The sequence below is a fragment of the Muscardinus avellanarius genome (assembly GCF_963383645.1).
Source record: "Muscardinus avellanarius genome assembly, chromosome: X".
In the NCBI taxonomy this organism is placed as follows: domain Eukaryota; kingdom Metazoa; phylum Chordata; class Mammalia; order Rodentia; family Gliridae; genus Muscardinus; species Muscardinus avellanarius.
Window position 1 is genome coordinate 3,242,357 of NC_137792.1, and position 27,077 is coordinate 3,269,433.

At 48.3% G+C, this 27,077-nt stretch overlaps 1 protein-coding gene across 2 annotated transcripts in view; it reads left to right on the forward strand.

Moving 5' to 3' along the window:
• Positions 1 to 9,584: 9,584 nt before the first annotated feature.
• The window catches only part of TBL1X (transducin beta like 1 X-linked), a gene marked incomplete at its 5' end in the record, with an annotated part of 53,791 nt that continues 36,298 nt past the window's right edge, over positions 9,585 to 27,077 (forward strand). For both annotated transcript variants that reach the window (XM_080718561.1, XM_080718562.1), the window contains one exon: positions 9,585 to 9,642. In XM_080718561.1, the coding sequence (XP_080574687.1) occupies positions 9,585 to 9,642 (58 nt within the window). The remainder of the gene's footprint in view (positions 9,643 to 27,077) is intronic.

The following is a 27,077-nucleotide window of genomic DNA, read 5'->3' on the forward strand; positions in this document are numbered from 1 at the left end:
TAGTGCTGGGGATTAAACCTAGGGGTATTCTCTGAGCTACACCACCAACCCCATTTTATTTTTTATTTTATTTTATTTTATTTATTTTTTATTTGGAAACAGAGTCTCTAAACTTCCAACATGTTAAAAATTCTTCCATGGAGAGATCTGGGGAGAATCATGTTGTATTGGACATGCTTAGCTAGATGAAGAAGTCCGTGAGTGGCAAAACGAGGTCTTTCTGACCTATCAATTCTCAGACACACACACAACCAACTTAATCCCATTGAAGCAGGGATTTATTTATTTATTTATTTATTTACTTTTATTTAATTAATTTATTTATTTATTTATTTTTTGGTGGTACTGGGGTTCCTGGAAGCCCTTATACCTCGGGGCTACACTCCCAGAACTATTTTTACATTTTCATTTTGGAAACAGGGTCTCCTAAGCCAGCGCGCGCGGCTGGCTGGCTTCGAACCTGCGCGATCCTCCTGTCTCCGCCTCCCAAGCGTGGGGATTACAAGCGTGCGCCACCACGCCCGGCTGAAGCAGGGATTTAAATTTACATTGCCTGAGCCAGGCATGATAGCACACACTCACAATCCACAGTACCTTGAGGCAGAAGGATCGCAGGTTCAAGGACAGCCTCGCCCACTTAGCAAAGAGACCCTTAGAAACCCAGCAACACTGAGTTTCTAAATAAAAATAAAATAGGGCTGGAGGTGTACCTAGTGCAGAGGGAGAACATCCCTGAGTTAAATGCCCAGAAGAGGCGTGGTGGGTGCACGCTTGTAATCCCAGTACTTGGGAGGCTGAGACTGGCAGATCCCAGGCTTAAGGCCAGCCTCTGCTACCTAGTGAGGCTTTCTGCAATTGAAGAGCCCTGGGGGTATAGCTCGGAGGTAGAATACCCTCCTCCCCTGGAGGGGGGATTTATGTCAAATGCTTTTTACCCGGAAGAAAACTAAAAACTACAAAGACACAGCTGTTGAGCCTTGGGCTTCCTTCCTGGTTGTTTTTGGCTTGTTTGCCAGTGGTTAGGTTGAGCCGGAGGGGAAATACTGTTGTTTTAGGTAAATGGGTCCCGGAGGTGTGGCTTTTCTGAAGTCCTGAAAATGTTTTGACCTTTGACGCAGTCATTAAAAGGGAGTCTTCTGCTTCTCCCTTAGGGAGAGAGCGTAATTTCTCCAAGCTGCATTCTGTTTTTAAGATCGGGAAGAACCACTTGCTGCTTTCAACACTTTCTTATGCCACAAGTGTGCAAGCGGTGTCCCACAGCACTACTGGAAAGTGCACGCCCATCATCCCAGTTCTGATGAGTCAGGTCCCTCCCTCCCCCCACGGGACCCCACAGTGGGGACAGGCGGCTGAACCCCCAAAACCATAGTACAGATGTCGCAAGACTCCAGGTGTGGCGAGACTGGCTAGCCCCACCCCAGGGTCCAACCACATAAATACCATCAGTTCCTCCCTGACCAGTGACTCTGCCAACCGACCGTGACTGCTGGCCGACTGCTGCGCGGTCGTCGGTCCCTTCCACCATGGCTGGCGGACCTTGCCTGAAGGTGCAAGTTTGATTAAAGACGCCTGGTCTCAGGCAATCATTTGGCTGGGGTTTGCCTCCTCTGCGCCCCCCAACTCCATTTCAACGTTACAAGTACTTGGGAGGCTGAGACAGGAGGATCACCGCTTCCAAACGGCAGCCTTGGCACCGTAGCAAGACCCCCAGCAACCTAGTGAGCCCCTGTTTCAAAACAAAATGCAAGAATGGTTGAGAATGTAGCATGGAGGTAGAATGCCCCTAAGGTCAACCCTCTATACCAAGAAAAAAAAGAATAAAGAATGTGCTCTCTGCCGGGCGTGGTGGCGCACGCTTGTCATCCCCGCGCTTGGGAGGCGGAGACAGGAGGATCGCGCAGGTTCGAAGCCAGCTGCGTGCGCTGGCTTAAGAGACCCTGTTTCCAAATGAAAAAGTATAAAATTAGGTCTGGGAGTGTAGCCCGGAAGTAGAAGGGTTTCCAGGAACCTCAGTACCACCCCCCCCAAAAAAATATGCTTTATTTTATTTATTTATGTTTTTGCAGTACTGGGATTGGAAACCCAGGGTCATTCTGCCTTGAGCTACACCCCCTGCCCTATTTTTATTCTTTATTTGGAAACGGGGTCTCACTGAGTTACAGAGGGCCTCACTAAGTAGCTAAGGCTGTCTGCGAACCCTGATGACTCCTGTCTCAGCCTCCCAAGTACTGGGATTACAAGCCTGCACCACCAAGCCTGACTATTAAAATTATTTTTAGTCAGGACTAGGGATTGAACCCAGGGGTATTCTACCTGCAAGCTATACCTCCAGCTCTATTTTTTTTATTATTTATTTTGAAACTGAGTCTCACTAAGGTGCAGAGGGCCTTGTGGGCCACAATTTCCATCTTCCCATCTCAGCCTCCCAAGTACTGGGATTACAAGCGTGCGCCGCCACGCCCGATTTAAAATTATCCATATTGTACATAAACGTCTTGCACTTGCCAAGTGTGGCGGCGCACGCTTGTAATCCCAGCGTTCAGGAGGCTGAGACCGGAGGATCTCAGGTTCGCGGACAGCCCCAGCTACTTAGGCCCTCCGCAACTTAGACCTTGTTTCAAAATAAAGGATAAAAAATAAGGCAGGGGGTATAGCTTGGAGGTTGAATGCCTGGGTTCCATCCCCAGACCTGCAAATGAATGAATGAATGAATGAATGAATGAATGAATGAATGAGACAAATAAATATCTTGTCCTTAAATCAACTTTCTTGTCAGTACAGTTTCTTTTGGTGCTTAAAATGGGAGAACCAGTCATGAACCAGGTATTGGAAAGGTCTGGTTTCTCCATTTAACTCATTGTTTCTATCAACAAACTTAAGTTTTGACAGGTTGGGTGTTAATCAGCTAACGTCCTAGTTCCTGTGTTTTTGTGTGGGGAATCACACGCAGCTGATAAGTTAATTACACCGAACCGGAGTTTCACAACATATATATAAGATCATCTTAAATTTTAAGACTCTAATTTGTGAGTTACCATCTGTTTGGGACCTAATAAAATAGGAATTTGACTCAAACTTTTTTTTTCCCTTCCTTCTGAACAGCTTGTAATAAGAGCTGTCTGCCTATTAATTACTTATTGAATGATTATGGATTTTAATGTTTTAATTCACAGGCAGTTTGGAGCTTATTGTCGTGACATCTGCTCATATTTTGATACTTTCTGGCATTTAGTAATTTCATCAGAAGGCTAATTTTTCCCCCTCTGATAATTCCCAACCCAGTTCTGAAAACAGTAATTTGCTTTCAGCTCGTTCTAAAGAGTCTTGTCCTATTTAATCCCCAGTGCAGAATTTTCTCTTCATAATTAATTGGTTTTTAAAACTCTATCAGTAAAATCAATATTCCTTTGTGGCCACTTCATCCCTGGGCCCTTTTATTGCTAACCAAAGAGTCACAGCTGAATTTTGTATAAATCATATTATTTTTACTTTTATCTTGTCGATCCTTAGGATTTTTTTTTTTTTTTTTTAATGTACTGTAGTGAAGTTTGGGGGCTGGTGAACCTGCCCGTAGTGTCTTTTTAATTTCCTTCCTTTAAACAGTCTAACTATAAACACGGCTCAGTGGGAGTAATCTGCTTGAATTTCCTGAAAACGCTTTTATGAGGTTTCCAGAGAAAGTCACTAATAAGAAACACATTCGCGCGCTCCTAGCTCCGATCGCGGGTTTGGAATCTATGAAACCCGGCACCCTCTTTATTATCACTTAAGACTGCAGTAAGAATTAAGAAGAGGTCACAGGCATCGAATTACCTTGGTTCTCATAGGGGCTTTTGACTCAGATCTCCAGGAGGCTAGTTTCATTCACAACCTAAGAAATTTTCTAAGGACGGGGTCTCGAGGAAAACATACCAACTGCTATGTGTACGTACGGTCTCTCACTCTGACCTTAAGATGTCTTAATTAGACATTAAGATGTCTGATTACAATGCGCCAATAAAAGTGTATTTGATTCAGGCGTGGTGGCCCACACTTGTAATCCTAGTACTTGGGAGGCTGAGACAGGAAGATCGCAGGCCCAAGGCCAACCTCGCAACAAAGAGACCCTTCCCAAAATAAAAATAATAACAGAGCTGAACGTGTAGCTCAGAGGTGGACGCCCCTGGGTTCAATCCCCAGTAAAACACACGCGCGCGCGCGCACACACACACACACACACACACACACACACACGTATATTAAAAAAATAAAGACAAACCCGGGCATGGTGTCACATGCTTGTAATTCAAGCACTTGGGAGGCTGAGACAGGAGGATCGCCGGTTTCCAGCCAGCCTCAGCTACTTAGGCCTTTTGCAACTCAGTTAGACCCTGTTTCAAAATAAAGAATGAAAAATAGGGGCTGGGATGTAGCTCGGAGGTAGAATGCCCCTGGGTGCAATCCTTCCACTACCGCAAAAAATAAGAAATAAAAATAAGGACAAAGCCAGGTGTATTGGCGCACGCTTGCAATCCCAGCATTTGGGAGGCTAAGACGGGAGGATCACAGGTTCAAGGCCAGCCTCAGCAACAAAGGGAGACCCTGTTTCAAAATATAAATAGTAAAATAGGGCTCAGGGTGTATCTCAGAAGTGGAATGCCCCTGGGCTCAATCCCCAGTAAAACACACACACACACACACACACACACACACACACACACACGTACATATACTAAAAAACTAAGGATAAAGCCAGGCATGATGGCGCACACTGTAATCCAGGTACTTGGGAGGCTGAGACAGGAGCTCCCATCACAGTGAGCCTCAGCTGTTTAGTGAAGCCCTCTGCAACTCAGTGAGACCCTGTTTCAAAATAAAGAATAAAAAATAGGGCTGGGGGTGTGGTTTGAAGGTAGATTGACCCTGCGTTCCATCCCCAGTATTGCAAAAATATAAAATAAAATAACGACATAGGTCCATTTCATTACTTAAATGCCGGTTGGCTGATTTGTTTGTCTTAACTGAAAAATACAAAAGGGTGTTTACAGAATTCTGGAGGCTGAGACAGGAGGATCGCGGTTCGAGGTCAGCCTCAGCTCCTTAGCGAGGCCCTCTGCAACTCAGTGAGACCCTGTTTCAAAATAAAGAATAAAACATAGGGCTGGGGGTGGAGCTCGGAGGTCGAATGCCCCTGGGTTCAATCCGCAGAACCCCCCATAATAATGATAAAAAAACAATAATTAATAATAATAGGTTATTTGAGGGTACATCTTAGAGGTAGACCGCCCCTTGGGGTCACTCTCCATCAGCCCCAAATACTTGTGTCGGTGCCTGGTGATTATACATCCCACCCCTCCTCCTCCTCGCGCCTTGGCACGCTGCTACAGGAGACTGGCGGTGATGGCTTCACGTATGAAAACAGCAGCGTATGACTGTCCGTCTCTCCGCAGGCTGGTCCCTCAGGCGCCGCGGGTGTCCACCGTCGGATGCTGGGCTGTCCCCGCGCGCAGGGCTCAGCACATGCGGTCACTCTAACGGTAAGCAGCCCTGGGCCCTCCCCGCCCCGTCCCCAGGGTGAGGCTGCGGGCTTTCTCCAGGCAGAGGCCGCGGGGAGTAGCTACAGCATCAGGAAGGATGGGGAGTGGCTACAGCATCAGGAAGGATGGGGAGTGGCTACAGCATCAGGAAATCCTTCCTGTACCATCAGCTCCAAAAGCTGCCTTCTAAGGATTTCGGAACGTGGACCAGCTATAACCTGCTTTCCCGAGTCTTCCCCGCCACAGGATCCCGCCTTCAGAAATCAACCTCTCTTGTCAACACCATGAATCATAATTAAGCAGAAACGTTAATTATAATTGGGCACGCGGGTACAGCCTTTACTGGGCGCTCTACCTTAATTCTGTGCTTTATTAAACTCTTAATGTGATTTGTGTGTCCCTGCAAATCGATTTGCGGGTTAACCGTGAAACTTATTAAATCATGTAGGTTGCCCTGTGTAATCTGGGAGAGGCCAGGGTCCCAAAGCCAGCAGCTGTCGAGCGCCGGGTCCAGAGTTGAATATGAACAAGTTGTAGAATTGGAGTCTTGATGCACTTGGCTGCGTGGAACTCCAGAGTTATTTTGCAAACTTATTTTTTATATTTTCCTGGATGCCTTTTCAGTAACCACTACCCCCAAAAAATACTTGTGATTTTAAAGTGTTATGATGGACACTGCAAGTGGTTTTGTGTTTTTTTTTTTTTTTTAACAAGCGTGCGCCACCACGTTAAAACAGATCCACGGAACGAAGTTACAACGGCCTCACTCGGTAGCTGAGGCTGTCCGAGAACCTTCAGTCCTCCCGTCTCAGCCTCCCAAATTCCAGGATTACAAGGGTGCGCCACTGTGCCCAGCTGGCTTTGAAGTCTTAAAACAAACCACCAGCACCGCAGGGGTAGACTTAGATTGGACTGAAACGAGAACCTTATTGCTTGAGACGTTTTTGCTTAAAACCAGATGTGCATAAATGGCATTAACAAGTGAAACATCTGTGATGTATACCTAGGAATGCAACTTGCTGGGTCATATGATTACTCTGTTTACCTCTTTTTCTTTTTGCGGTACTAGGGATGGAACCCAGAGGCATTCTACCTCTGAGCTGCACCCCCAGCTCTATTTTATTTTATTCTTTATTTTGAAATAGGGTCTCACTGAGTTGCAAAGAGCCTTACTAAGTCTCTGAAGCTGTCTGCGAACCATGATCCTTCTGTCTCAGCCTCCGGATTGCTGGGATTACGAAAGTGCGACGCCATGCCCGGTGACCTCTTTTTTCTTTTTCTTTTTTTTTTTAAATAGCACTGGAGATTGAACCCAGTAACATTCTATATCCAAGCTACACACACACGCACACACACGCACGCATGCACGCACGCGCACACACACATACTTTTTTTTTTTGGTGGTACCGGGGATGGAACCCACAGGCCCTCTACCTCTGGGCTACACTCCCAGACCTATTTTATTTTATTTGGAGACAGGGTCTCTTAAGCCAGCTGAGGCTGGCTTCGAACCTGCGCGATCCTCCAGTCTCCGCCTCCCAAGCGGGGGCTATATTTTTATATTTATTTTGAAATAGGATCTCACTAAATGGATGAGGGTCTTGCTCAGATGCTAAGACTGGCCTCAAGCCTGCAATCCTCCTGTCTCTGCCTCCCAAATCCTGGAATGACAGGCATGTGCCTCCATGCACAGCTGATGTTTAGCACCTCGAGGAATGTGAGGAATGTCTAAACTGTCTTCCTAGCTGGGCATGGTAGCACATGCTTATAATCCCAGCATTCATGAGGATGAGACAGAAGGATCGCGGTTCGCGGCCAGCCTCAGCTACTTAGTGAGGCCCTTTGCAACTCCGTGAGACCCTGTTTCAAAATAAAGAATGAAAAATAGGGCTGGGGGTGTAGCTCGGAGGTAGAATGCCCCTGGGTTCCATCCCATCCCTAGTACCCACAAAAATAAATGTCATCCCCATTAGTCAAAACTTTTGAAATACCACTGGACTGTACATATAATGAAATCTGGGGCCTTCTACCTCTGGGCTACACTCCCAGCCCTATTTTATACTTTATTTGGAAACAGGGTCTCACTAAGTTGCTGAGAGCCTCACTCAGTAGCTGAGGCTGGCTTCCAACATGTGTGATCCTCCTGTCCCAGCCTCCCAAGTGCGGGGATTACAAGCGTGCGCCACCACGCCCGGCTCTACTGGGCTATATTTTAAATGACAGGTGCAAGGTCGGAATGGGATATGGATTTAGCACTTAGGGAACATCAGCTTCATTTCTTTTTTTTTTTTTTTTTTTTTTTTTGCGGGTTTGGAGCTGGAACCCAGAGGCATTTGACCTCCGAGCTACACCCCCTGCCTAATTTTTTATTCTTTATTTTGAAACAGGGTCTCACTGAGTTGCAAAGGGCCTCACTAAGTAGCTGAGGCTGTCTGCGAACCATGATCCTCTAGTTTCAGCCTCCCAAATGCTGGGCAGCTTCATTTCTATTGAGTAGACCACACATTGATACAATTTCTAACTGCACGCAAGGTATTTGTAACACCTTTGAGTTTTCCGTAGTCTCTGACCGCTGGTGGAGTGAGTTACACAGGCAGATGGTCCTCTGAGATTATCCTCAGAATGGCCCTATGTGGCCTGTCCACAGCATTAGCCACTGCTCATCAGTAAGGTGGGAGTAATCTTTTTTTTTTTTTTTTTTTTTTTTTTTTTTTTTTTTTTTTGGTGGTACTGGGGTTCCTAGAAGCCTTTCTACCTCCGGGCTACGCTCCCAAACCTATTTTTACATTTTTATTTGGAAACAGGGTCTCCTAAGCCAGTGCACGCGGCTGGCTTCAAACCTGCGCGATCCTCCTGTCTCTGCCTCCCAAGCGCGGGGATTACAAGTGTGCGCCACCATGCCCGGCGGTGGGAGTAATCTATAAGTGACATGCTCCAGAAAGTGACCCTTTAAGCCGGGCGTGGTGGCACACACTCCTTTGTAATCCCAGCATTCAGGAGGCTGAGACAGGAGGATCTGGGTTCACAGACAGCCTCAGTTTCTACTTAGTGAGGCCCTTTGCAACTCAGTGAGACTCTGTTTCAAAAGAAAGGACACAAAATAGGGCTGGGGTATAGCTCAGAGGTAGAGTGCCCCTGGGTTCCATCTCCAGTACCATAAAAATAAAAATGTGAACCTTTAGCTGGGCCCATGCTTGTAATCCCAGCACTTGGAAGGCCCAGACACAAGGATCAGAGGTTCAAGGCCAGCCTCAGGAACTTAGAGACACTTAGCAAATGTATCAGTGCCGTTAAAATGGTAACATTCCATATTCCAACTTGAAGCCGGTTAAAATTAACACAAGACTCTAGTGCTTAATAATTAAAAGAAAACCATCATTAAAACATTGAAAGGAAGATGGAGTGGTGGCTCACAGTTGTAATCCCAGCATTTGAGAGGCTGAGACAGGAGAATCGTGGTGTGTGGACAGCCTCAGCTACCTAGTGAGGCCCTTTGCAACTCAGTGAGACCCTGTTTCAATATAAAGAATAAAACATAGGGCTGGGGGTATTGCTCAAATGTGGAATGCCTCTGGGTTCCATCCCCAGTAGTGCAAAAAAAAAAAAAATTATATATATACATAAAAGAATCAGACTTGCTAGTGCATGCTTGTAATCCCAGAACTAGGAGAGGCAGGTTTGAGGACAGCCTCAGCAAGTAGTGAGACTCTTATCAACCTAGCAAGACTCTGTTTCAAAATAAAAATAAAGAAGCCAGGCGTGGTGGCGCACGCTTGTCATCCCAGCATTCGGGAGGCCGAGGCCAGAGGATCGCAGTGCGTGGCCAGCCTCGGCTACTTAGCGAGGCCCTCTGCAACTCAGTGAGACCCGGTTTCAGAATAAAGAATAAAAGATAGGGCTGGGGGTGTCGCTCGGATGTAGAATGCTTCTGGGTTCCATTCCCAGGACCGCAAAAAAAAAAAAAAAAAAAAAAAGAGGTGGCGTTTTTTGATCTCCCTCTCTGGTTTTGTTTGTCGCAGAGGTGGCTCCGGCTTCGTGAAGACCTCATCGCCGCACGGTGGGTCTAAGATGAGCATAACCAGCGACGAGGTGAATTTCCTGGTGTATCGGTATCTCCAGGAGTCCGGTAAGCGCTCGCGTTCCGGCCAGGAGGAAATCCAGCTTCGAGCTGCCCTGGGTGGATCCCGGCACCCATTAGTCAAAGCCCAGGCCGTGGAGCCGGGCGTTGATGGCGCAAGCTCTCTTGTCATCCCAGCATTCGGGAGGCTGTGACAGGAGGATCGCGGTGCGCGGACAGCCTCAGCTACTTAGTGAGGCCCTCTGCAACTCAGTGAGACCCGGTTTCAAAATAAAGAAAAAAAAATAGGGCTGGGGTGGAGCTCAGAGGTAAAATCCCCCTGGGTTCCATATCTAGTACCAAAAAATAAATAAATAAATAATAAAGCCGGGCGTGGTGGCGCACGCTTGTAATCCCAGCATTCGGGAGGCTGAGACAGGAGGATCGCAGTGCGCGGACAGCCTCAGCTACTTAGTGAGGCCCTCTGCAACTCAGAGAGACACAGTGTCAAGATCTAAGGAGCTAGGTAGAAAGCCTCTGGGTCCAACCTGTAGTACCTCCCCCAATTTTTTCTCAAAATAGTTTGTACTAAATATTTATTGCTAGCCGGGCGTGGTGGCGCACGCTTGTCATCCCCGCGCTTGGGAGGCGGAGACAGGAGGATCGCACGGGTTCGAAGCCAGCCTCAGCTACTTAGTGAGGCTCTCGGCAACTTAGTGAGACCCTGTTTCCAAATAAAATATAAAAAAGGTCTGGGAGTATAGCCCGGAGGTAGAAAGTCTCTGGGTTCCACCCCTAGTACCACCAAAAAAAAAAAAATAATAATAATAATAAATATTTATTGCTGTTGACACGGTCATAAAGTCGGAAGATTACAAATGGAACTGTTAAGACTTGGGCGCCATCTGTAGTGGGTTCAAGGACGTTCTAGTTTTTGAGCCCCTGGGTATCGGCTATTTTGGCATCAGTCTAGACGGGGAAGATGAGCCGACTTGGGAGCCAATCAGGATGTCTCGAACCCCGAACTTGAACAGGTGGGTTTCATTGACCCCACCTGAGCCCCGGCATCCCTGAGAGACATGGTCATTCCAGGCAGAAAGGACCACATCTTTTGGGCATGCAGCACAATAAAAATAAAAGCCCAGCCGGGCGCGGTGGGCACGCTTGTCATCCCTGTGGTGGGCACGCTTGTCATCCCTGTGGTGGGCACGCTCGTCATCCCCGCGCTCGGGAGGCGGAGACAGGAGGATCGCGCGGGTTCAAACCCAGCCATGCTGGCTTAAGAGACCCTGTTACCAAAAAATAAATATATATATGATAGATAGATAGATAGATCGGTCGGTCGGTCTGGGAACATAGCCCTGAGGTAGAAGGGTTTCCAGGAGCCCCAGTACCACCAAATAAATAAATAGATTAAAAAATAGGGCTGGGGGTGAGTAGCGTGGAGGTACAATCCCCCTGGTTTCCATCCCCAATACCGAAAAAATAAATAAATAAATAAAAAAACAGAGGCAGAGCGCGCTCTCTACTGCCCACCCTCTGTCACAGACCTGGAGGGCAGGTGTCCTTCCATTCCCAAACATTCCCAAATTCGGGGTCCCTGAGCTGCCTGCGAGCGCCAGCCCCGCCTGCCCTGCCCTGCGCCCCCCAATGTACTTTTAGCATAGACTTGGAGATCCTTCCCGCTCCCAGCCCTCTCCCCCGAGGACACGGGACAGCAGCGGGCCGCGGATTGCGAGCCAGACTCGTCCTTTCCGTCTCCGCCAATGTCGGCCGAAAGGAAAGAATCCTCTGTGACTTGGAGACAGAATTGTGCCGGTGCCTGGCCAGCTCCCCGGCACAAGAGCGTCTCTGGCCTCTCTGGATGAACACAGAAGTCCCCGTCCCTCCCCCGGGGCGGGCGGGCTTCCATATTTAGCGTCAGTTTTATTAAGCTTCTGTCCAGGCCGCTGGGAAAGGGGCGCGCGCTGAACCTCGCAAATGGCCGTTCTGTATGACATCTGTGGGACTCTCATCACCACCCCAGAAGTAGCGTTGCTTGTGGTGGCGGTGGGGTGCTAAAGATTTTGATGTTTTGTTTCAGTCCATATATATATAGTGTGTGTGTCTGTGTCTGTGTCTGTGTGTCACTATTCATTGACCCCAGAGGTTCTCCACCTTTGAGCTTCAGCATCATCCCTATTTAATTTTTTAATTTCAAAAAGGGTCCTGCTAAGCCGGGCGTGGTGGGCACGCTTGTCATCCCCGCGCCTGGGAGGCGGAGACAGGAGGATCGCGCAGGTTCGAAGCCAGCCGCGCTGGCTTAAGAGACCCTGTTTCCCAATAGAAAATAGATCTGAGAGTGTAGCCCGGAGGTAGAAGGGCTTCTAGGAACCCCAGTACCACAAATAAATAAATAAATAAATAAATAAATAAATAAATAAATAAATAAATAAGAAAGAAAGGGTCCTGCTAGGGTGCTGAATATCTCACCAATTTACTAAAGGCTGGTTGTGAACCTGCAATCCTCCTCTCTCAGCCTCCCAACCCACAGGGTTTTTTGGTTTTTGTTTGTTTGTTTTTTATTTCTGTGGTACTGGGGGTGGAACCCAGGGGCTTTTCTACCTCTGGAGCAATTCTCCCAGATCTGTTTTGTATTTTATTTGGAAACAGGGTCTCACTAAGTTGCTGAGAGCCTCACTCAGTAGCTGAGGCTGGCTTCGAACCTGCGCGATCCCCCTGTCTCAGCCTCCCAAGCGCGGGAATTACAAGCGTGGGCCACCATGCCTGGCTGACGCATGCTTTTAATCCCAGCGCTTGGTAGGCTGTGACAGGAGGATCGAGGTTCGCGGACAGCCTCAGCTACTCAGTGAGGCCCCCAGCAACTCAGTGAGACCCTGTTTCAAAATAAAGAATTTAAAAAGTAAGACTGGGGGTGTGTCTCAGAAGTGGAATGCCTTTGGGCTCCATTCCCAGTACCAGGGGAAGGAGGAGGAGGAGGGGGAGGGGATGGGAGGGGATGGGGAGGGGGAGAAGAGAAAGAGGAGGAAGAGGAAGAGATAAGAAATGTCCAATTTATTTTTATTTTTATTTTTGCGATATAGTATATTGAACCCAGGGTGTTCTTCCTCTGAGCTATGTCCCCAGCCCTATAACAACAACAACAACAACAACAACAACAAATGTGATTAGTAATATATATAGTTCATATATAATTAAGCCCTATAATAATTATTATTATTATGTTGATCTGTGCGCGCGCGTGTGTGTGTGTGTGTGTGTGTGTGTGTGTGTTACTGGAGATTGAACTTGGGGGCATTCTACCTTAGTCTTCTTTTATTTTTTACTTTGAAACAGGGTCTCGCTAAAGTCTCTGAGGCCCTCAATAAATTGCTGAGGCCAGCCACAAGCATGCAGTCCTCCTGTTTCAGCCTCCCGTGTCCTGGGATTACACGTGTGTGCCACTACGCCCAGCTTTGGTATTGTTTTGAAAAGGGCTCTCACTAAGATGCTGAGCAGTCGCCAAGGTTGGCCTCAAACCTGCGGTCCTCCTGTCTCAGCCTTCTCAGTACTAGAATGACAGGCATACACCACCGGCAGAAATGCCCTCTGTTATGTGTTTAGTCCTGAGTTGTTTTCTACGTTTCTCTCACAGCCTAAGGTTTGGATTAAGGCAGTATTTACTGTTCCTCACCAACTCCAAAGAGTCCTTGTCCCCAGGCTGTCTCAAGAAAACTATTTCCTTGATCCTGATTTCCCTGAAAGCTTCTGTGCTCTGTCCTTCCGCCCTCCCAACCCATTGAAGCTAAGTTCTGCCTCCTAGTGAGCAGTCCACCCAGAGCTGCTGCTGACCTGCCTTCTCCACTAAAAGTGACCAGTGGTTTCTGTGTGGTTTTTGTTTTTTGTTGTTGTTTTTATTGGTGCATTGTAATCATACACGACATTGGAATACAAGACTTGAGAGGATATACAAGCACATATCATCTAATTAGCCCTCACCCCCTCACCATCCCATTCCCTCCCCCTCCTTCGATCCCATGCTTGATTGGTGATTATCTTTGATACATTTGTTTACGTATCTCCTGAGTTTTAAAGAGGCTCCATCCTCCCCCATCCCCTCCCCTATGATTGGTCACCTTAATTGCTTCTCAATAGGGCCCTTTCTACTACTCGACCTCCTCCTGTTACCCCTTTCCTCCTGGATTTTGCCAGCTAGGTGAAGCATCTGGATTTTATTTTCTGTGTTATTTCTCTGTGCATGCTGCATTGCAAGTTCCGATCCCACTCTTGACGGCCCCAGTAGAGGCCTGGCCACCCAGAGGACTCTGATCCCAACCTCGCTGGCTCCAGCACCGGCCTTGCCTCGTGGGAGGCCCCAATCAGGGCCAGCGAGGCCGGGATCGGAGACTGCTGTGAGGCAAGGCCAGTGCTGGGGCCTTCGAGGTCTGGATTGTTTTGTTTTTGAGGTACTGGGGGTAGAACCCAGGGGCATTCTACCTCCGAGCTACACCCCCAGCCCAATTTTTTATTCCTTATTTCAAAACAGGGTCTCACTAAATGCTGACAGCCTTACCTGAGGCTGGCTTCAAACCAGTGTGATCCTCCTGTTTCAGCCTCCCAAGAGCTGGGATTACAATCATGCACCACTACGCCCGGCTCTTTATTCTTTATTTGGAAACCGGGTCTCACCAAGTTGTGGAGGGCCTCGCTAAGTAGCCGAGGCTGTCCGCGAACCGCGATCCTCCTGTCTTAGCCTCCCGCATGCTGGGATTACAAGCGTGTTCCACCACGCCCGGCCAACCTGTGCTCTAACTGCAACCCTTCTTCCTCCTTACCCAGCAGGCAGCAGGCAGTGGGGGTGGAAGCGTCAGGCAGGGGGCTGGGTACGGGCCTGCACTGGGGCGGCATAGCCGGTGCCCGAGGTTGGCTGCTCGGAACGCTGCACACGTCTGCACAGGTGCGCTCTGGGCAAGATTGATGGAGCTGGCTGGGCGTGGTGATGCACACCTGTCATCCCGGTGCTTAGGAGGAAGGCCGGGGTATAGCTGGGAGGTAGACTACTGTGGGTACCAAAGTCCCCAGTACCAAAATAGAAAAGAGGAGATTGATGGAACTCTTGAAGTCATGGGCATGCTGGAGGGGGAGGAGCAGGGCAGGCCACAGAGCACCGGCCTTTGGGTCCCTCTCCCGCACATCCATGGTGTGATTTGGGATGATTTAGGCAGTTAGTAAGAGGACACTCTCTGGAGCATTTCATGTCTCATTGAGACAGCAGGAAGGCCGGACACCGAACACCGAAGACCATGCTTGATTGTTTTCTTTCTTTCTTTCTTTCTTTCTTTCTTTCTTTCTTTCTTTCTTTTTTTTTTTGTGGTACTAGGGGTTGAACCCAGAGGCTTTCTACCTCCGGGCTATGCTACGTTGCTAAAAGCCTCATTAAGTAGCTGAGGCTGGCTTCGAACCTGCATGATCCTTCTGTCTCAGCCTCCCAAGCACAGGGATTACAAGCGTGCGCCACCACGCCCGGCTCTTTTTTTTTTTTTTTTTTTTTTTTTTGCAGGTCTGGGGAGGATGGGACCCAGGGGCATTCCACCTCCGAGCTACACTCCCTGCCCTATTTTTTATTCTATTTATTTATTTATTTATTTATTTATTTATTTATTTATTTTGGTGGTACTGGGGTTCCTGGAAACCCTTCTACCTCACACTCCCAGACCTATTTTTTATACTGTTTTTTGGAAACAGGGTCTCCTAAGCCAGCGAGCCTGGCTACAAAACTGCGATCCTCCTGTCTCCGCCTCCCAAGCCGCGGGGATTACGAGCATGCGCCATCACGCCCAGCCTTATTCTTTCATTTGAAACCGGGTCTCACTGAGTTGCAGAGGGCCTCACTAAGTAGCTGAGGCTGTCCGCGAACCACGATCCTCCGGTCTCAGCCTCCCGAATGCTGGGATGACAAGCGTGCGCCACCTCACCCGGCTTGCAATATCTCCTATGACCTGTTACCTATATGCATTTCGCCTGAGAGAAGTGGGCAGAGTTGAGGGTCCCAACCCCTGGGAAGATGTTTCACGGCCACCGCATAATGCATCAACTGAAGGTTTCGGCCTGTTTATTAAGATCAAGGTTGGCATTTGGGACTGGATCACTCTTTGTCTTGGTGGTTAGATGCCGAGCCTGGTAAATGTGTTAAGCCACATCCCCAGCCTCAGCCTGCCGCACGAATAACACGCTCCCTTCTCTCAGTGATGACCGCCAAAATGCCGTCGGACAGGTCCAAATGTCCCCTGAAGAGTAAAATCGTCCCCGGTTCCTGGTGGCGCACCCCAGGCCTGGGAATGCTAAGAACAGGGAATCACTGGCTTACGGCCAGCCTCGGCAACCTAGTGAGGCCCCCGCAGTTTCGAAAACAAGGCTGGGAGTTTAGCTCAGAGGCAGGTTGCCCCTGGGTTCCATCCCCAGTACCACCACAAAATAAAAATGAAAGAATGAAGCTGGGCGTGGTGGTGCACATTTGTAATCCCAAATTTGGGAGGCTGAGATGGAAGGATCGTGGCTCAAGGACAGCCTCAGCTACTTACTGAGGCCCTTTGCAACTCAGTGAGACCCTGCTTTAAAAATAAAGAAAAAATTCCAGGCGTGGTGGCGCACGCTTGTCATCCCCGCACTTGGGAGGCTGTGACAGGAGGATCGATCCCCAGTACCGCATAAATAGATAAGTAAATAAATATAATATAAAGAATAAAAAATAGGGCTGAGTTGTATCTCAGAGGTAGAATGTCCCTGGGTTTTATTCCCAATACAGGAAAAAGAAAAATCAGCACCAGTTAAGAACTACTGACTTACATCATTTAGTTGTGGGGTCCCGTCCGCTTTCTTCTAACTAGTTTTACCAGTGCACATTAATGGAATTCCCGTCTCCTCCCTCTCTGGCTCCGTTCTTACTCTTTCGGGTGCCGCACTCAAATAGATCTTCGCGGTGAGCAAAACGCGGTGCCTGTTTTTATTAAGTTTTTTCCAGAATATTTTTTTCCCCTGGAGGAAGGGCAAGTCTGCCAAAAAGCCTTCTCTGGCAGGCAGGTAATAAAATAATTGCGAGTAGCAGGCTTGTAAGCCGGATTCCCCTCAACCCCCTAGGCTCCTGGGGAGTAGGTTAGGTAACCAGGAACAGGGCATTACTCTTAATACTTGGGAATAATTGTGTCTTCAGAAATGATGAAGCGCTTCTGCCGCCATCCTCCGAGCTGCTGACAGATTACCCCGCGGGCCCCCGCTGTGTCCTGGGGCCTCAGAATGCTTTTTTATGCAAGACACGTTTCCATGGATCCAGGAAGTCATTCTAATGCTTCAGCTCTCTTAATTTAAACAAAAGTTCAGGACTCATTGTTCAGCTGAGTGTCTAAAAATATTTTTCGACTGCAGTGGCCCTTTTACATTGCTAATGTGTGTCCCTGTCTTTAAAAAAAAAAAAGATCTTTGGGAAACTGTGATCACTGCAAACCTTTCTTAGAGGTGATGGTGCCCTATGCTTTAGAAATAAATAATAGCTGGGTATGGTGGTGCACGCCTGCCATCCCAGTACGTGGGAGAATAGGGCGGGAGGATCACAGGTTCAAAGCCAGCCTCAGCCACTCCGTGAAGCTCCCTGACACTTGGAATGTGTCTCAAAATAAAAATAGGAGCCAGGCGTGCTGACGCACGCTTATAATCCCAGCATTTGGGAGGCTGAGACAGGAGGATCTTGGTTCAAGGACGGCCTCGGCTGCTACTTAGTGAGGCCCTTTGCAATTCAGTGAGACTCTGTTTCAAAATAAAGCATAAAAATAGGGCTGGAAATGTAGCTCGAAGATAGATTGCCCCTGGGTTCCATCTCTAGTATTGAAGAAAGAAAGGTAGAAAGAAAGAGAGAGAGAGAGAGGGAGGGAGGAAGGAAGGAAGGAAAGAAAATAGGGCTGGGAGCCAGGCTGGTGGCGCGCGCTCGTCATCCCAGCATTCGGGAGGCTGAGACCTGGAGGATCGCGGTTCGCGGCCAGCCTCAGCTACTTAGTGAGGCCTCTGCAACTCAGTGAGACCTGGTTTCAAAATAAAGATAAAAAACAGGGCAGGGGTGTAGCTCAGAGGTCAAATGCCCCTGGGTTCCGTCCCCAGACCAGCAAAAAAAAAAAAAGAAAGAAAGAAAGAAAGAAAGAAGGAAAGTAAATAGGGCTGGGGTATAGCTCAGAGATAGAATATGCCTAGTTCAATGCCCCTGGGTTCCATCTCCAGTATTGCAGAAGGAAGGAAGGAAGGATGGAAGAAAGGAAGGAGAAAAGAAGGAAAGAAAGAGAGAAGGAAAGAAAGTAAATAGGGCTGGGGTGTAACTCAGAGATAGAATATGCCTAGTTCAATCCCCAGTACCACAAAAAAAACTAAGAAAACATTTGTTTCATCAAAGAATGAAAAAGGCCTGAAAGGAAGCTCTACGTCACTTCATGTAAAGCAATGAGGTCTCCTGTCTTCAGATGACCCCATTAGGTGTCGGCTGTGTGTGACACTGAGGTATTGGGGCCCCAAGACCCTCTAGCTCCGTGACTCACTGGAAGGACTCGGCACCCAGGACCCGTCGTGCGTATAGTACAGCACAGCAAAAGCTTAACAGGCTAAAATCAGCAAAAGTGCCGGCTACAGAGTGCACGGGATTCCAGACAGAGACTTGCAGGTGGCCCTTTCCTGGGGAATCACATATGGGCCCCATCTCCTCCCTGCAAAGATATATGGGAACTGTGGCCTTGCACAGGCAGGCACCAGAGCCTCAGCATGCAGGGCTTTTGTTGGTGGTTAGGACCCAGGGGCATTTGGTACCTGTTGAGGGATGTAAAGGAAAATTAGGAGAACTATGGAACGGTATTACTCAGCATTGTCATGGCTGGAGCCCAAATACCTGACAGTCGCAACGTAGAGGTAGAAAGGTTTATTTTGGCTTATGGTTTCAGAGGCCAGTCCATTGTCAGCTGGCTTCAAGGCAAGGCTTCGAGGGAGAGTCGCTCAGCTTAAAGCAGCCAGGAAAGAGACCGGAGGATCGCGGTTCGAGGACAGCCTCAGCTACGTAGCGAGGCCCTCTGAAATTCAGTGAGACCTGGTTTCAAAATAAAGAATAAAAAATAGGGCAGGGGAGTCGGACGTGGTGGCGCACGCTTGTAATCCCCGCGCTTGGGAGGCTGAGACAGGAGGATCGCGCAGGTTCGAAGCCAGCCTCAGCTACTTAGTGTGGCTTTCAGCAACTTAGTGACACCCTGTTTCCAAATAATATAAAAAAGGTCTGGGAGTGTAGCCCGGAGGTAGAAAGCCTCTGGGTTCCACCCCCAGTACCACCAAAAAAAAAAAAAAAATAGGGCAGGGGATGGAGCTTGGAGGTCGAAGCCAGGAAAGAGACAGACCACAGACACAGAACACAGGCCAGGGACAGATACAGGCCTCACAGACACCCCCAGCCTCCCCCAGCTATGATGCCCACCTTGAAACCTTGCTGCAGTATGGACCATACTTTTTTTTTTTTTTTTTTTTTGCTATACTGGGGATGGAACTGATGGGCATTCTACCTTTGAGCTCTATCCCCAGCACAATTTCTTTACTCTACTTTGAAACAGGGTCTCACTGAGTTGCAGAGGGCCTCACTAAATAGCTGAGGCTGTCTGCGAACCGTGACCCTCCTGTCTCAGCCTCCCGAATGCCGGGATTACAAGTGTGCGCCACCACACCCAGCTCCGCACCATACTTTCAACACATAAGATTTTTTCTTTTTTTTTTTTGGGGGGGGGGAACATTGTAAATTGAAACTGTAACAAGGACTGTCCAGAAGTCCTTAGTCTCAGTCCACATTTAAATCAGGGCGTGGTGGTGCACACTTGTAATCCCGGCATTTGGGGGGCTGAGACAGGAGGATCGCGGTTCAGGGACAGCCTTGGCTACTTAGTGAGGTTCTTTGCAGCTCAGTGAGACCCTGTTTCAAAGTAAAAAATAAAAGGCAGGCGTGGTGGCGCACACTTGTAATCCCCGCGCTTGGGAGGCGGAGACAGGAGGATCGCGCAGGTTCGAAGCCAGCCGCGCGCGCTGGCTTAGGAGACCGTTTCCAAATAAAAATGTAAAAATAGGTCTGGGAGTGTAGCCCGGAGGTAGAAGGGCTTCCAGGAATCCCAGCGCCACCAAAATAAATAAATTAATTAATTAATTAAAATAAAATAAAAAATAGGTCTGGAAGTGTCGCTCAGAGGTAGAATGCCCCTGGATTCCATCCCCAGTACTACCCCCAAAAAAATGATTGTATATTTGCCTTTTGTACATCTGTGTGTATGGAATATGTCAGTTTGGGAAAATAATCTTGGGAATTGAAGGAGGAGGGTTAGGTAGCTGGAGAATGTGATACTGGGGCCTTGCATTTAGAAGAGAACAAAACATGAGCCTAGCCGGCTCATGCATCCATCATTCACGCGCCTCCCCCAAGCGCACCCCCTTGCAGAGTGTGGTAAGTATGGGATTGTGCCTCTCCTTCCCCAGGAACCTGCAAGAGTAAAGAGTCGCTCAGCTAGACACCCGCTTGCACTGGCGCTAGTTAAAATGCCCCTTTGTTTGAAAAGACGGTCTTCCTAAACCATCCTTTCGGTTTCATGATAACCACCTCACAGTAGCGAAACGCAGGAGTCCACGGGAGTTATATTTTATGTATTCCAGAGACTCCCAGCCATCCGGCCACCTGGTGTCGGTATAATTCCAGTTGTCCAGTCTTTCTAAATTTACCCTTCTGATTGTGTGGACAGGCCAAGACCCTGCCTTTACCTCCCTCCACATCTGTCTTTATTGATTTATTTTTATTAATATTTTTGGTACTGGGGATGGAACCCAGGGGCATGCTACCTCTGAAATACAACCCAGCCCTATTTTTTGTTCTTGATTTTGAAACTGTGTCTCACTGAGTTGCGGAGGGTCTAAGTAGCTGAGGCTGGCCTTGAACCGTGATCCTCCTGTCTTAGCCTCCCAGATACTCCCCATCTTTTTTTTTTGTTTGTTTGTTTTTGTTTTTTTCCTGTCTGGGGATGGAACCCAGGGGTATTCGGCCTCCGATCTACATCCCCAGCCCTATATTTTATTCTTTCTTTCTTTCTTTCTTTTTTTAATTAATTAATTAATTAATTAATTAATTTATTTTTGGTGGTACTGGGGTTCCTGGAAGCCCTTCTACCTCCGGGCTACACTCCCAGACCTATTTAATATTTTTATTTGGAAACAGGGTCTCTTAAGCCAGCAAGGCTGGCTTTGAACCTGCGTGATCCTCCTGTCTCCGCCTCCCAAGTGCGGGTATTACAAGCGTGCGCCACCATGCCCGGCTTATTCTTTATTTTGAAGCCGGGTCTCACTGAGTTGCAGAGGGCCTCACCAAGTAGCTGAGGCTGTCCGCGAACCGCGATCCTTCAGTCTCTGCCTCCCGAATGCTGGGATGACAAGCGCATGCGCCACCACGCCCGGCTCCCCGTCTCTTTTAAAGAATTCTTTTACATGTTGCAGAAGAGAGAAAACCCCACTTCCCCAAGCTCAGAAAAGATTTTTTTTAAGTAAAATGAGCTCAATTTGTGAATTGAGACTCATTATTATGCTTGTTGTTGTTGTTGTTGTTATTATTATTATTATTATGTTTTTTGTGGTACTGTGGGTGGAACCCAGGGGCTTTCTACCTCCGGGCTACACTCCCAGACCTATTTTATATTTTTATTTGGAAACAGGGTCTCACTGAGTTGCTGAGAGCCTCACTAAGTAGCTGAGGCTGGCTTCGAACCTGCGCGATCCCCGTCTCAAGCCTCCCAAGCGCGGGGAGTACAAGCGTGCGCCACCACGCCCGGCTTAATTATTATTATTATTATTTTAATAGTGCTCTCTAGCTGGGCGTGGTGGCGCACGCGTGTAATCCCAGCATTAGAGAGGCTGAGACAGGAGGATCTGGGTTCACGGCCAGCCTCAGCTACTTAGTGAGGCCCTCTGCAACTCAGTGAGACCCTGTTTCAAAATAAAGAATCAAACATAGGGCTGGGGGTGTAGCTCAGAGGTAGAATGTCCCTGCGTTCCATCCCCAGTCCTGCCAAGAAAAAAGAAAAGCTCTCACTCTGTATTTATCAGTATCTAGTTACTGGACCCCAGACCCCCCTAGATGGAATCTGGTTTGTAAACCACTAAAATGCTAAAAGACAAGGCTGAACCTTGCCTTCTCCTGTATCCGCCAGAATCGGGGCTGAGCCAAGCGTGGTAGCGCACACCTGTCATCCCAGTACTTGGGAGGCTGAGACAGGAGGATCACAGATTGGAGACCAGCCTCAGCAATTTAGTGAAACCCTCAGCAACCTGTGACACCATTTCAGAATAACAAAATAGAGCCGGGCGTGGTGGCGCACGCTGAAACAGGAGGATCGCACAGGTTCGAAGCCAGCCTCAGCTACTTAGTGAGCCTCTCGGCAACTTAGTGAGACCCTGTTTCCAAATAAAATATAAAATAGGTCTGGGAGTGTAGCCCGGAGGTAGAAAAGCCCCTGGGTTCCACCCCCAGTGCCACACACACACAAAAAAGAATAACAAAATAAAATGAGACCAGAGGGGAGAAAAGCAAAATGTGGGCTGAGGTTTGTGCTCAAGTATCGAAGCTGAGATTCTCTGTGAGCACGTAGAGGAAGGCGGCCTCCTCACCCAGACCCAGCTTGGCCCGGAGGACGTTGCAACCTTCTTTTCTAAGCTGAGAAAGGCCTTCCCTTCCTGGGTGCCTCCACGTTTCCAGGGTATTCAAATAGTCTTGGCACTGGCGTACGGCTGCAGTTGCCTGGGCCCACGCTGTACTTGACCGCCAACCTTGGGGTCCAGGCCAGACGTTATAAGTGAAACGCGATTCTAACAAGCTCCTCTGGCTGTTTTTTTAGGATACCAGCCAAGGCAGTTCCATTTTACACTAACTTCCATGTTTTGGTGGGCAGATTATCTAGATAGAGTCTGCAGCCGGGCGTGGTGGCGCACGCTTGTCATCCCCGCGCTTGGGAGGCTGAGACAGGAGGATCGCGCAGGTTCGAAGCCAGCCTCAGCTACTTAGTGAGGCTCTTGGCAACTTGGTGAGACCCTGTTTCCAAATAAAATAGAAAAAAGGTCTGGGAGTATAGCCTGGAGGTAGAAAGCCCCTGGGTTCCACCCCAGTACCACCCCTCCAAAAAAATAAATAAAAAATTGAGAAACACCGGGCGTGGTGGCGCACGCTTGTCATCCCCGCGCTTGGGAGGCGGAGACAGGAGGATCGCGCAGGTTCGAAGCCAGCCACGCGCGCTGGCTTAGGAGACCCTGTTTCCAAACAAAAATGTAAAAATAGGTCTGGGAGTGTAGCCCGTTGGCTGTCTTATTCTCTCTACCTTTCCTAGCTGGGACAGACTAGAGACCAAGTTCCAGGCAGCTGCAGTTCTGCAAGGGAAACTTTTTGTTTTTTTTTGTTTGTTTGGTTTTGGTTTTGCATTTGTTTTGTTTTGTTTTGTGTGGGTTTTTTTTGGTGGTACTGGGGGTGGAACCCAGAGGCTTTCTACCTCCGGGCTGTACTCCCAGACCTTTTTTATATTTTATTTGGAAACAGGGTCTCACTAAGTTGCCGAGAGCCTCACTAAGTAGCTGAGGCTGGCTTCGAACCCGTGCGATCCTCCTGTCTCAGCCTCCCAAGCGCGGGAATCACAAGCGTGCCCACCATGCCTGGCTTAGGGGAAACTTTTTGACCCAGCAAATATTGACAAGGGACAAACTGAGGTGACTCCACTTTGAACAGGGACGGTGCAGAAACATCCATATTTGCAAAGAACAAGGGCCGTGCCATGGGTAAATGGTGGACCACAGTTTGGGTTTCAGGATGAAGGACTCTGTTAGCATCTTCTTTCCCTGTCCCCCATGGGGTCAGGTGAAGGGCGTCAATCAATGGCCTTTTGGCATCCATTACTGGGTCTGACCACCGGCCCAAGGTGCTCACCTCTGTCCTAAGGTAAGAGGAGTCATTCCAGAGTACCGACCACAGGCTCTTTTGTGTGTGTGTGTTTTTTGTACTGGGATGGAACCCAGGGGTTTTCTACCTCCGGGCTACACTCCCAGACCTATTTTCTATTTTATTTGGAAACAGAGTGTCACTAAGTTGCCGAGAGCCTCACTCAGTAGCTGAGGCTGGCTTCGAACCTGTGCGATCCTCCTGTCTTCATTCTTTCATTTGAAACAGGGTCTCACTGAGTTGCAGAGGGCCTCACTAAGTAGCCGAGGCTGTTCTTGAACCAAGATCCTCCTGTCTCAGCCTCCCGAATGCTGGGATTACAAGCGTGCGCCACCACGCCCGGCTCGGGTGTATATTTGGACTTCCTGTCCAGTAGGGGATGTCACGGCTCATCACTGCCTCTCCTGCCCTGAGTGTGCCCAGCTTTCCTGTGGCCCTCACGGCCTGGTGTGACCTCTCCTCTCGGGAACTGTGAGTAATAAATCCTTTCCGTGGTGTTACTCAGTCTCTCTAGGCTGTCCCGCAGTCACCTCCGTAAATTACTACCCCTTGGGCTTGGTTGAACGAGAAGGTCGTTGTTTTCCTGACACAGGATTTTAGTACTGAAAGGGCCTTCAGAGGTCAGTGAATTCCACCTATTCATTGGCCTGTGGAGCTGATGGGAGCGGACTCGGATCTCAGAACCCCTGGAGAAGTGTGCCAACCCCCTAGCCATGGAGAAATTGTACCCAATTCTCACTCACCTGTCTGATTGTGGTTTTTTTTTTTTTGTCCATTGAACTCGGGGGCATTCCACCTCCGAGCTCTACCCCCCAGCCCTACTTTTTATTCTTTATTTTGAAACAGGGTCTCAGTGAATTGCAAAAGGCCTCACTAAGTAGCTGAGGCTGTCCGGGAACTATGATCCTCCTGCCTCAGCCTCAGGAATGCTGGGATTACAGGATTACAAGCATGTGCCACCACGCCCGGCTTGTTGGTTTGTTTATTACCGTGGATTGGACTCAGGGACATTCTACCTCCAATCTTCACTCCCAGCCCTATTCTATTTATTTATTTATTTATTTAGTGGTACTGGGGGTGGAACCCAGAGTCTTCCTATCTCCGGGTTATACTCCCAGACCTCTTTTATTCTTTATTTGGAAACAGGGTCTCACTAAGTTGCTGAGAGCCTCACTCAGTAGCTGAGGCTGGCTTCGAACCTGTGCGATCCTCCTGTCTCAGCCTCCCAAGCGCAGGGATTACAAGCGTGCGCCACCACGCCCGGCTGCCATTTTTATTTTATTCCATTAATTCCGGCTCGCTATTCGATTTTGACAGTCTGAAAAAAATATTCAGCCTCCTTGCCAGGATGTATAGTGTATTTGTAATTTATTTCACTTTAAAAATGTAAGAACAGAGCGAAGCGTGGGGTTGCCAACCTCAGGAACTTAGCAAAACCCTGTTCCAAAACAAAAGAATGAGGGCTGGAGGTGTAATGCCTCTGGGTTTATTTATTCCTGCTATTCTCCTCTACCACCCCCAAAGAGGATATCTGAACGCAGGGTTTCTCAGCCTCTGCCCTCGTACAATGGTTAGCAGCCCCTGGTCTCTATCAGCGCCAGCAGCATACATGCGCCCACTGGGATCCTAAAAACATTTGAGCTCTTACCGCATGTCTCCTGGGGGCTAAAACTGTCCTCCTGTGAATAGACTCCCAAACTTACTGCCTTAGCGCCTCCTTTTCAGAAAAAGATGACTCGACATCCCCTGCCCCCTTATTTTTTTTATTTATTTTTTTTTTTTTTGGTGGTACTGGGGTTCCTGGAAGCCCTTCTACCTCCGGGCTACACTCCCATACCTATTTTCACATTTTTACTTGGAAACAGGGTCTCCTAAGCCAGCGCGCGCGGCTGGCTTCGAACCTGCACGATCCTCCTGTCTCCGCCTCCCAAGCGCGGGGGGATGACAAGCGTGCGCCACCACGCCCGGCATGCCCCCTTATTTTTATTAAAATAAATAGCAGGTGGCCACTACCACCCCCAGGTCTTTAGAGTTTCCCCAACTGTTTGGGGGATGGGCAGTCACTGGCTTTGGGGCTCTGTGGTCCAGACTAACAGATCAGAGTGGACAGAATCATCCTGTGGAGTCACGTGTGGATGCTCGGAGCGGAGGGACAAGAAAAAGGCGGACCGGTCACAGCAGGTCAGGAGGCCAGGCTGAGGCCAGGGCCCGCGTGGACCTTGCGGGCTGCGACTGAAATTGAGAAGGAAGGAGAGAGGCTCTGCTCCTGGCAGATTAGTGCAGCCCGCGTAACCACTGCCTGACACAAAGAAAATAGGCACGGCACGTCAGCTGTCTTTTCTTTCTTTCTTTCTTTCTTTGGTGATACTTGGGGTGGAACCTCCAGGCTGGACTCCCAGACCTATTTTATTTTATTTTATTTTATTTTATTTTATTTTATTTTATTTTATGGGTCTGAGGATGGAACCCAGGGGCAAATGACCTCCTGCCCAATTTTTTATTCTTTTTAAAATATTTATTTATTTATTCATTTATTTATTCATTTATTTATTTATTTATGTGGTACTGGGGTGCTTGGAAACCCTTCTACCTACGGACTACACTCCCAGACCTTATTTTATACTTTTTTATTTGGAAACAGGGTCTAAGCCAGCACCTCTGGCTTCGAACCTGCGCGATCCTCTTGTCTCCGCCTCCCAAGCACGGGGATTACAAGCGTGTGCCACCACACCCGGCTATTCTTTATTTTGAAACCGGGTCTCACTGAGTTGCAGAGGGCCTCGCTAAGTAGTTGAGGCTAACTGAGAACCGCGATCCTTCGGTAACAGCCTCCTGAATGCTGGGATTACAAGCGTGCGCCACCACGCCCGGCTTCCAGCTGTTATTTTTAATGTTGTTATTGTCATACATGTTAAAAGGAGAAAAAAGAAGGGTTGCTGGAGAGAGAGATCCAGAATCAGAGGCAGCTGAGAAAAGAGGACAAATGGCCTCAGAGATGTGGGCAGAGGAGACAGTGGTGGCTCTGGGAGGCCAGGATGTGTGGCAGCATGTCCCTTGATTGATATATACCTATTAAAAATATCCTTAATTGCATTGTAACAGTTATAATTATATTTTTTTTTCTATTTTTTTTCAAGTCTGGGGATGGAACCCAGGGGCATTCGACCTCAGAGCTACACCCCCAGCCCTATTTTTTATTCTTTATTTTGAAACAGGGTCTCACTGAGTTGCAAAGGGCCTCACTAAGTAGCTGAGGCTGACCGTGAACGGAGATCCTCCAGTCTTTGCCTCTGGGATGCTGGAATTGCAACCGTGCGCCACCACGCCCGGTTTGGTTAGCACACTTTTATGTTTTCATATACTCAAAGTATGTTTATATACATATAGGAAGTATACTTGTATGCTTCACATATTTATGTACTTTATATACAAGGATGACTGCTACACTGTTTTACATATATACATATATATTTAACATAATCTATACATATATATATTAAATTGG